The sequence below is a fragment of the Mastomys coucha genome, unplaced genomic scaffold, assembly GCF_008632895.1.
Source record: "Mastomys coucha isolate ucsf_1 unplaced genomic scaffold, UCSF_Mcou_1 pScaffold13, whole genome shotgun sequence".
Classification (NCBI taxonomy): domain Eukaryota; kingdom Metazoa; phylum Chordata; class Mammalia; order Rodentia; family Muridae; genus Mastomys; species Mastomys coucha.
Window position 1 is genome coordinate 28,037,568 of NW_022196895.1, and position 11,412 is coordinate 28,048,979.

Genomic DNA, 11,412 nt, shown 5'->3' on the forward strand with positions numbered 1-11,412 from the left:
GGTTTGGTTTTTCGAGACAGGGTTTCTCTGTGTAGCCCTGGCTGCCCTGGAACTCACTCTCTAGACCAGGCTGGCCTCGAACTCAGAAATCAGTCTGCCTCTGCCTCCCAAGTGCTGGGATTAAAGGCGTGCACCACCACCACCCATGGTGTGTCATTATAGAACATAACAGTTTCCTGTATGACTAGGTTTAAGATTAAGGCAGTTTCAGAACAGGAAAGGGTTAACAAGTTGGGGAAAACAGCAAGGACCCTGGTAAGGGAGATGTCATCACAAGGTCATAAATTGTAGCTTATTTGGTAGACTTCAGCTTTAGGAAGGGAGGGGGGCTGCGCTTTGGGCTGAATGGAAGGGGCTGCTGGAGCCCTGCAAGAGCTCAGGCAAGCGGAAAGGAAGGGTGGGTCGGTTTCAAGAACCAGTGATTCTTAACCTTTCTGATATTACAGACCTCTAAAACATTTTTAAATTTCTCACTTATGCTTTTGTAATATCAAAATAAAGTACCTCTATTAAAAATGAAGACATAGGGGCTGGAGAGATGGCTCAGCGGTTAAGAACCCTGACTGCTCTTCTGAAGGTCCTGAGTTCAAATTCCAGCAACCACATGGTGGCTTACAACCATCTGTAATGAGACCTGATGCTCTCTTCTGGGGTGTCTGAAGACAGCTACAGTGTACTTGCACATAATAAATAAACAAATCTTTAAAAAAGAAATGAAGACATAGAACATAACCATAATTTTTAGGAGACAAAACCAATTTCTAACAGTGTGAGCAATTTTGTGTTTCTAAAATCAATGTTAAGTGAATTACTTTGATGTTTTGAAGTTTGGTTGCTAGCAAGAAAAGTTCTTGTATATAAATGCATGGGGTCAGTGTTTTAAGACCTCATTAAAGAAACATTGTTTTAAATCCTGTCTTTTATAAGTCTGGCTTTTAGGACAAGAATTATAGAAAAATATTATCCCAGTTTAAAAGTAACTTTTGAGATATGTTTCCTTGGTCAGTTTATGTCATATGTTGTTGCCCAGAATGGCTCCAACCCTGAGTTTCTTGTTTTAAGTCAACTTTCTGTTATAGAAGTTACAAAAATTTAACTAAACCCAATAACTTATAAGCCAATAATTTATAACCAAGACATGCAGAAAATAGTAAATATATACATTTAAGACCAGTCAGAAATAAAGATGATGTGGCCACATATATTTATACATTTAAGACAGACAGACAAAATTTTCCTTCTTCTAGCTGGGATTTCAAGGGAGGAGCACCTTGCTACCTGCTGAATCCATTGCTCGTGGACACAGAGGTTTTGTAGCAGAACTAGCCGTAGGCTTCCTTACTGGAAAAGCTTAGAAGGTGCTGGTGCCCTTTTAAGAGCAACTAGGCCTGGCAGTGGTGGCGCACGCCTTTGATCCCAGCACTTGGGAGGCAGAGGCAGGTGGATTTCTGAGTTCGAGGCCAGCCTGGTCTACAGAGTGAGTTCCATGACAGCCAGGGCTACACAGAGAAACCCTGTCTCAGAAAAAAAAAAAAAAACAAAAGGTAGCTTGTACATCTCAAGCAGCTCCCAGCTTGCTGTTGGCTTGATCCATGCGGGAGGCAGGGCTTGGCAGGCAGTGCTAGCCTGACTCGAAGGTGCAGGGCTCCAAGAGCAGAACCGGTTTATAGGTTTTTGTTGTCCCAATCCAGTCACTTTTTTTTTTTTACCTTAAAAATCCTTGAAATGTGTTAAAACTAAGTCAAGGGGTGAATGGCCAGCAGACGACCAGTTTCCCTCTGAATATGAAACACAAAGCAACAAGCAAGAAATTAAACAAAACTACAAACATAAACTGGCAGATAAAGACAGACCAGCCCTTCAAGGACAACCAGGAGAGTTGGGGAGGAGAGGAAAAGATCCAGATGTCCCAGCAAAGGGACCCAAATAACACATAGTGAAAGAGTTAAAGGTTTGATAGACGAGAAAGGTGCTCAAAAAACCAAAATGAAAGTGGAAGACAAACAGACAAAAATCATGTCTTAAAGATAGCGCGGTGCTCTGGGGCTTTCAGACATGAATCCTGACCACATCCTGGTCCAAAGGGGTGAATTGCCCTCTATTCCTCCTAGACAAGAGGAGAAGCAGGTGTCTCAGGTCTCCTGACCTGAGAGCACTGTAGTGTTCAGCTGCTCTCACATGAGTCACCAAAAGGCACAAACCAAGAAAACAAGACCAAATCAAGAAAACCAAAAGAAGAAACTTACCTCCTCGTGGAGGAGCCGGCTTGGTGGCATTCAGGATCAGTAACTTCAGGAGGGTGGAGGGCAGGGGGCATCCCTGGCTAATGCACTAAATAACTGTTGGGGTTCAGGAACCACCCTCCACACAAACCACGCTGAAACTGATCTCGGGTAAGCAAGATCAAGTGAATCCACAAGACTGATTGATCAGGGCTGTGAGGCTTAGACTTAGGAGCTGAAAGCCATGATCTACAACATTCTTTCAGGGCCAGCTTATAAAGGAAAAATCAAAAATCAAAACAAAAAACCAAAAAACAACCACAATGAACTCAGACATAGTGTGGCAGGGTGGTTGGCCCTGACTATCTTGGCTAGTTGGACACAACTGTTCTAACTGACCTTTACTCTGATTGGTCCTGAGTGGAGTTTATCATTGTGGGATTTAAGATTAACAAACCTAAGGACATACAAAACATAACAGTGTGACCCTACTCTGAGCTAAGCTATTTTTCTGTGACAATGGCAGGCATGGAACACAATGGCTACAGCTATGCTATGGGAGCAGGCCTCAACATACAGAACATGCATTCTTCAGCCCAAGTATTCCTTCTTGTATTTTCTTTAGGTTTGGTCTTCTGAATACAAATTTTTGTTTTGTTTTGTTTGAGACAGGTTTTCTCTGACTGTCCTGGAACTTGCTCTGTAGATCAAGCTGGCTTCAAACTCAGAAATCTGCCTGTCTCTGCCTCCCAAGTGCTGGGACTAAAGGTGTGTGCCACCATGGCCTGGCTGAATACAAATTTTTAAGATCTTTTGTTTTTAATCATAGAAAATTTTTCTTTTTCCTTTAACTGTGGCAGACAGTTTTGCTGAGTCCATTGGTCTAGGTTGGTGGGTGTGGTCTTTTACAACTTAGAGTGCATTGTCCCAGGCTCTTCTGGCTTTCCAAGTTTCCAGTGAGGAATCAGCCGTCATTCTGATGGGCTTTCCTTGACAAGAGACTTGTGTGGTTTTTGTTTATTTGTTTGTTTTCTATTGCAGCTTTCAGTACTCTTTTTTGTACTGTATATTGAGTATATTAACTGAGACATACCATAATGATTTTCTTTCCTGGTCTTGTCTGTTTGGTGTTCTGCATGCTTCTTGTAACTGTGTGGGTGTGTCTTTCCTTAGTTTGGGGAAGTTTTCATCTATGGTCTTGTTGGAGATCCGGACTGTGCCATTGACTTGGAATTCCTCTCCGTCGTCTATTCCTGAATTTGGAAGATTTGGTCTTTTCATGGGGTCCACACTTCCTGTCGGTTCCTTTCCTGTATTTTAAACTTTTTTCATGTTCTTTACTTATTTGGTCTAGACCTTCTACTTCCTCGTTGATACTCCGCCTTCTGCTTGATTCCTTACAATTGTGAGGCTTCCCCTTGAGTTTTTAGTTACTAGGCTTTTCAACTCCATGTTCATTTCCATGTGAGTCACAGCCAATGTTTTCGTTTATTGAATTCCATTTACAAATCCTAGATTGCCACTGTCATTCTCATCAGCCTGACACTTGTGTTTTCTTGGGAGTCACTCAGCATTAACTCCTCTTAAGGTCTTTGACCTGTTTCTTTGTGTTGTCTTTAATCTCCTAGAATTCTCTGATGAAGTTTAGGATTGTTATTTTAAATTCTGTGCCCTATGACTCATCTAGCTAACTCTCATTGGAGAATATTTCCACAAGACTAGTAGATTGGGGCAAATCTTTCAAAAATTTCAAATGTATTTATTTTTATTTTATGTGCATTGGTGTTCTGCCTGCATGCATGTCTGAAGTAAAGGCACCAGATCCCTTGAAACTGGTGTTACAGACAGTTGGAGCAGCCACGTGGGTGCTGGGAATTAAACTTGGGGCCTCTGGAAGAGAAGCCAGAGCTCTTGACTACAGAACCATCTCTCTAGCCCCAATCTTTCATATTTTTTAAATGAGATATGGGTATGCAGACTTCCTCAATTCTGTGTCTTATATGAGGATTCCAATCCTCAGCCCCTGAGGTGAGAGTGCCCTGCATGCTGACAATGGGGACATTAGGAGGCAGATTGTCCATCTAGACTCTCTGTGTCACACTCCTTGACAACACTGCCCACCATCTACTCATGGAATTAATATAATGAAGAGGCGCGAGTTTAGCTCCCCTAGCCAGGGCATCTGCCTCCCATCTGATCTCAGGTTGATCCCTCCCATCAAAAAAAAAACCTATACACCTCTGCCCCACAAAAGTATTTTCCTGAGCCCCATATCTTCGAAATTAGAAAACTTCCCAGCTTGGATATGCCTACCTCATCTTTAAAAACCTTCCCCTTCATATAGAGCAGCCTCAACTGGAAAACTCTATGTAAAACTCAGTAAGCTTCCCTTCCATTCCAGAACAGCCAGATGGAGCTGACCCCAAGAACTAACCCCAGAACAGCCAAGGGGACTGCCTCCCTTCCATCCTTCCTCAAAGATAACCAGGATCTGCTTGGTGCTGGGACCAAGCCTGACTTGGTCCCTCTCAGATGTCATTAAGGAGTTATGGCTCCAGGGAACTTTTATCCAGTAGGCTCCTAATCAAATCCAGTTTTTCTCCCACGATGGTCTGCAAACTCTGTATTTAACTATTTTATCGCTTTTCTTCTGTTTATGGGCTTACTGTCTACAATGATACACACACACACATACACACACACACACGCACACACACCACTAGGGATGGGAAGAGAAGCTCCTTCTGTCCCTCTCTTATTGTTACAACATTAGGGGTTATTTGGTGCCATCCTTTCTTCAGAACCGCCTCTCAATTATAAAATTCTTCTTACTTTACTTTCAGTCCTAACTCTGAATCCCATTGCCCCCTCTCAACAAAACAAAACAAACAAAAAAAACAAAAAACAAACAAACAACATAGCCCAAATCTTTTTTTTTTTTTTAAAAAAAAAAGCATGGGTCACCACTGTCTGACTACTCTTTTTTTTTTGTTTTGTTTTGTTTTTTGTTTTGTTTTTTCGAGACAGGGTTTCTCTGTGTATCCCTGGCTGTCCTGGAACTCACTCTGTAGACCAGACTGGCCTCAAACTCAGAATTAGCCTGCCTCTGCCTCCCAAGTGCATGTGCCATCACCGCCCAGCCTGATTACTCTTATTAAGAACTGGCATACGGTGGAGCGCTGCTGCCACGCCTTAAAGATGGTGCCTGCCATTCTTCTGCTAAGGAGTAAACAAGTCCTTATTTGGCAAGAGGGTTGCACCTGCCCCTGGCCTGATCTTTTGTCATGACTCTGTAGCCAATGATAGCGCAAGACGTGGTATGGGCTCATGGGCAGTCCTACGAAGGGTATTTAAGCAGCACTCACAGACCATTCGAGGGCACACCCTTGATTCTCATGTAACTAACAGCTCTTGAGTAAACTGTTGCTGGAAGGAACTGGTGTGCTAGTCTTTCTTCCCTGCTGGTCAGGGTGATGGGCGCGGCACAGCATACACCTTTAATCCCAGCACTTGAGAGGCAGAAGCAGGCAGATCTCCATGAACTCAAAGTCAGCATGATCTACAGAGCAAGTTCTAGGGCAGTCAGGGCAACACAGAGAAAAAGAAAGAGGAGGAGGAGACAATGATGACTTGCATTCAGGAAGGCCAGCTTAATATCTTTGAGATAAGGTCTTGGCAACTACAGAGAACCTAACTGTACTGGTCTCTGAATCCTGTCATTATCCCTCAGTAGAAACAAGCAACATTGTAGCTCTGTGAGGTATGGTCCCAGGGACAGCTGTTGGTTGTTGGGATCTGGGAGTTGCCACACAAACCAAGCATATACCAATCTCAGTTAAGCAAGAATAGTTTACTGAATGTATACCATAATATTGTATGTCCAGGACCACAAAAAGGACTCAGGAGTCTGATTGCAGTACTAGTTTGCTCTCAGAATAAACTTTTTATAGGAAAAACCAGGTTTAAGTCCCCAATGAAGGAGCTAGAGAAAGGACCCAAGGAGCTGAAGGGGTTTGTAGCCGCATAGGAGGAAGAATATGAACTAACTAGTACCCCCAGAGCTCCCAGGGACTAAACCACCAACCAAAGAGTACACATGGTGGGATTCATGGCTCCAGCTGCATATATATAGCAGAGGACGGCCTAGTCGGTCATCAGTGGGAGGAGAGGCCCTTGGTCCTGTGAAGGTTCTATGCCCCAGTGTAGGGGAGTGCCAGGGCCAGGATGCAGGAAAGGGTAGGTTGGTGAGCAGGGGGAGAGGGTAGGGAATAGGGTTTTTTTTTTTTTTTTGGAGGGGAAACCAGAGAAGGAGATAATATTTGAATAAAACAATTCAAAACAAAAAAACCAGGTTCAAAGGCAAGCAGTGAAGTGGCACAACATTTTTGGCTTAACTAGACAAAGTATTATCAGCCAACCTTTAAGCTGATTGGTTCCGAGTGAGGTGTGAAGGGTAGTAGACAGATGCTGAACAGGGGAATTTCAGAACCTTGAGATAACAGGGTATGAGTGATTCAACCTATGGTGGTTTGAATAAGGTTGGCCCAGGGAGTGGCATTATTTGGAGGTGTGGCCTTGTTTGAGTAGGTGTGGCCTTGTTGGAGGGAAGTGTGCCATTGTGGATGTGGGCTTTAAGACCCAGCCCCTAGCTGCTAGAAGCCAGTTTTCTCCTTCGGATGAAGAGATAGAACTCTCAGCTCCTACTCCACCATGCCTACCTGGACGCTGCCATGCTCCCACCTTTACGATAAGGAACTGAACCTCTGAACATATAAGCCAGCCCCAAACAAATGTTGTCCTTATAAAAGTTATGTTGGTCATGGGGTCTGTTCACAGCAGAAAACTCTAACTAAGACACAACCATAACTTTTTGGCTTATCAGTAGCATTCCTCAATGTCAGTTAAAGTAATAACAATGAACTGAATTTCGCCTTGTGAGTGACATAGAGTCTGAGTACGAAATGGCTATAGTTATGTTAAAATTAACAAGCCTCAACGCTGGTGTTTGTGAAGGCCTGCTCTAGTCTTTTCTACAGGACTGCTATTGCGCCATTTTTGTCTCCTTGGGTGCCTTGAGCACATCAAATTCAGTAGCCAGAATCCCCTGGACATCCAGAACACAGACCAGAAAAAAGCAAGAAATACTATGAATAATTGAGTTTAAAGGTCTTACAAACTCTGGAAAGCAAAAGTTTGGCCTCCGATGGCTAGCCAATGGCAAGGACCTCCTTCCAAAGGGCACCCTCTGCCTGGGATAAAAACTGTAGACATTTCTGTGCTCATCCATAGTTTGGATCCATTTGAAGTCTTGATTCCTCTCTCTGATGATAAAATTCCTCCTCAGAAAAACCAAGCCAGCCAAACCCTAAGGTACCTCTTGGATTCCAATGCTCCCCTCCCTAAAATGCTTGTCCTCATAAACAGTAGCCACAAAATACTCTCTAAATTTCTGCCTGACCTAGGAAAAGACTGTTGGATCTGCCTGAGAACAAGATAAGTTACATAGGCTTTAACCCAGTTAAAATCCCTTTAACCCAGGATTCCACATCCAAGCCCTGCCTCTAGGCCTGGCCTGTACAAATGTGGGTACAGCCAATTGTGTGGATCCCCCTCAACTGTGCCAGGCGAATTTCCAACTTGGTAGTTCCTAATGGCACCCACTTCACATGTCCCAAAGGTGCCTCCTCTTGGTAACCTGTTAGTTATCCCATGCAACAAGTTGTATTCTTAGGTTCAGGTCTTATAATCATCTCTAGGGCTACAATAAACCACCAGTCTACCCCTGTCTGAACCAAACGGGATGACATTAATTCCAACCCTCTTGGGGACAGTGGGGACGTTGGACTCCATCAAGTACAACATAGCCAACTTGCTCAACAAATCAAGGTTGATCTGACACTGGTACAGGATAGCATTGAAAAACTCTAAACTCAGGTGAACTCCCTGGCAGCCATGGTATTACAAAATAGATGGGGATTAAATCTCATTGTGGCAGAGGAGGAAGGAATCTGTGCTGTGTTGGGGGTGGGATGTTCTTTCTACAGGGATTTATCAGGTGTCTAAGACAGCAGACAGCTTAAAAATAAAAGAACAGAATCACAAGCCAGATACTCCCCATCAGACTGGACTGGCTTCTGGAGCTCTTGGGGAACATGAATACCCTTTTTATTGAACCCTTTATCATGATAACACTAATCTTTAATCCTTGTATTTTGAAATTCCTCTCTAAACTGTTCAACAAAGAGGGGAATCTTATTCCCCTCTTTGACAGCAACAAGCCATTACTGCCTCAAGCTATCACTCAAGGCTTCCTGACTGAGGACTAGAAACCAGTTACTCAAGAGTATGCAGGTACTTATTCCTCATCAAGGTTTTATCAGGGACTGTTTTGTTTAAGGCAGGGTTTCTCTGTGTAGCTCTGAATGTCCTGAATCTCTCTCTGTAGACCAGGCTGAACTCAACCTCCTGGCAATCCACCTGCCTCTGCATGCACCACCAATGCCAGCCTTTTTAAAATGGGAAATAAGCTTTCAACTTCATAAGTAACATTTTTTTATTTCTTTTTTTTTTTTTTAAGATTTATTTATTTATTATATGTAAGTACACTGTAGCTGTCTTCAGATGCACCAGAAGAGGGTGTCAGATCCCATTACAGATGGTTGTGAGCCACCATGTGGTTGCTGGGATTTGAACTCAGGACCTCCAGAAGAGCAGTCAGTGCCCTTACCCACTGAGCCATCTCTCCAGCCCCAAGTAACATTTTTTTAAAAAGTGGTTTTGCCAGGGCTGGCAAGATGGCTCAGCGGGTAAGAGCACTGACTGCTCTTCCAAAGGTCCTGAGTTCGGATCCCAGCAACCACAGGTTGGCTCACAACCATCCGTGATGAGATCTTACACTCTCTTCTGGTGCATCTGAAGACAGCTACAGTGTGTATTACGAGGCCGGCAGAGGTCCTGAGTTCAATTCCCAGCAGTCACATACATGATGGCTCACGGCCATCTGTACAGCTACAGTATACGCATACACATAAAAAAAAAAAAATCTTTAAAAAAAAAGTGGTTTTGCCAAAGCAAAGTTTCTCTGTGTAGCACGGGCTGTCATGGAACTTACTCTGTAGACCAGGCTGGCCTTGAACTTAAGAGATCCTCTTACCTTTGTTTCCTGAGTGCTGGGATTAAAGGCCTGCTCCACCACCTCCAGGTTATCAGGGGCTCTTAAGACAAAGATCTGTACTTGTTGACCAAATGGTTTTTCAGTTACAATTTAGTTTGTAAAGAAAGAAAGACCATGAAATATTTTTATAAGGACCAGTCATCTTTATTACTTTATCTTATTTTTAACTTTCTTGGCGAAGGGCATCCAACCTTTGAACTACAAGTCCCAGAGACCAACTCCCTACTTTCTTTCTAAACTATGGGCGGGAATTGGAACTTAAGAGTTATTTGGCTGAATGTTAAAATGTAATTTTAGAGGGTTTTCATTTTTCGCAAGAACTAAAATGTTTCTCAAGGCAAGCCCGAGCTCAGAGCCAAGGGAGTAACATTACTCCTACTGGAGACAGGCCAAATCGGGCCGAGGCAGGTATTTAACTAAAGCCAAACTTCCCGGGTCCACTCAATTCTCCCGGCAGTCTCTTTCCCGGAGGTGCCATGACGTCACATTACCATAGCATATCTGATTGGCCGACAGAAGGGTGACGGCGCCTGCGCACTGCATTCCTCTGAGGGCCGTAGGCAGACGCCATTTTGGCCCCAGAGGTGCTTCTGGGAAGTTGAGCGCGGGTCTTCACTTTGCCGGCCGGTGAGATACGGCCCTGTTGAGGAGCCGGGGTTTCCTGGTCGAAGCGTCGGCGCCTTCCCCGGAGTCTCAGGCGAGGCGGAAGCGCGCCGCTGCGGAGAGCGGTCCCTCCGCCGGGAAGGACGTGACGGGGGCGGCGCGTGGCGTGGACACTCCCCGCCGAGAGCCCGCCTGCCATGGACTCGGAGTACTACAGCGGTGACCAGTCAGGTGGGTCGGCCCGGGCAGGACCGCGCTGCGGCTCGGCCTCGCTCTCCAGCCAGGAGAGGAGAGCTCTGCCAGGGCCCAGCACCCCAAAGCCCGCTCTGTCAGGGTCCATGCCCTTCCTCGGGTGTACCGGCGAGGAGGGGCGGGACCGGCGCCTGGGCGAGGGAACTCGAAAGGCAATCTCTTCCGGTCCAAGGAAGATTTGTGCTTAAGTTGTCTCCTCTCTACCAGGGAATAGATACGGCTTTTAACGGGGGTTGTCGGGAGTTGAGTTTTTCTAGTTCGGGGAGGTGGGGGGAGAACAGGAGTCATTTCTAGTTTAATCTTTCCTGTACTCCTGGTTTCCCGGGAAGAAAGGGCGGGGTCTTTTAAGTTTACACACTTATTTTAAAGCCAGGAACGAGTCCCTGGTACTTGGAGTGACTTTCGTGCCTTCAGCACTCAGTCGGCTCCACTATACTAGGCACACTAGACGAAGAGGAGGTGAGCAAGACCAGGAAGGGCCTGCTGGGTAATCTTTTGGACTTTTATCAAAAGTACTGTACTAGATAGTTTAGCGTTAAGCTGTTTTCAGTTTTGACTTTGACAGCAGTGATGTTAATAGACTCTGTTATCCTGAACCCCAACTGCTGTTTTGCCTAAATACCAAAATATTTTTTCAGCTCATTGGCATTTTAAAATTGAGTTCAAAAGTGAATCTGTGTGAATGGTGGATAGGTTATGTTACACTAAGAAAATCGAGGTAGCAAAAAGATAACAGTTCCCTAACACACACACACACACACACACACACAAACACACACACACACACACACACACACACACACATGCCCCTCTTTTAGCTATTTCGGTTGTTTTTGTTTTGTTTTGTTTTGAGACAGCCTTACTCTGTAACCCAGGCCGGCCTCAAGCTCACTTTGTAGGCCGGGCTGGCCTGGAATATACAGACATCAGCCTGCCTCCACCTCCCTAATGCTAGGATTAAAGGTACATGCCTAGCTGCTTTTCTGATGTTAATTATTTTATGTCTGTAATCTTACCTTAGGCTCTCTAGTTATATAATTTTTTATTTTTTGCCATTCGGTGTTTTCCCATTATTCCAGAATAGTAATTTAGCTCCTTATCTGCCCTCATCTCTCCAGCCATTCAACCATTTGAAAAAACAATTGTTAAGACTTTCCAAAA

General features: G+C 44.5%; 1 protein-coding gene across 2 annotated transcripts in view; it reads left to right on the plus strand.

Annotated features, from left to right (window-relative positions):
• The first annotated feature begins 9,935 nt into the window (after positions 1 to 9,935).
• The window catches only part of Iws1 (interacts with SUPT6H, CTD assembly factor 1), a 29,060-nt gene continuing 27,583 nt past the window's right edge, over positions 9,936 to 11,412 (plus strand). The window contains exon 1 of one of the 2 annotated variants that reach the window (XM_031365229.1): positions 9,936 to 10,230. In XM_031365229.1, the coding sequence (XP_031221089.1) occupies positions 10,197 to 10,230 (34 nt within the window). In that variant the 5' untranslated portion in view covers positions 9,936 to 10,196. The remainder of the gene's footprint in view (positions 10,231 to 11,412) is intronic. The other variant, XM_031365230.1, reaches the window with a different exon arrangement.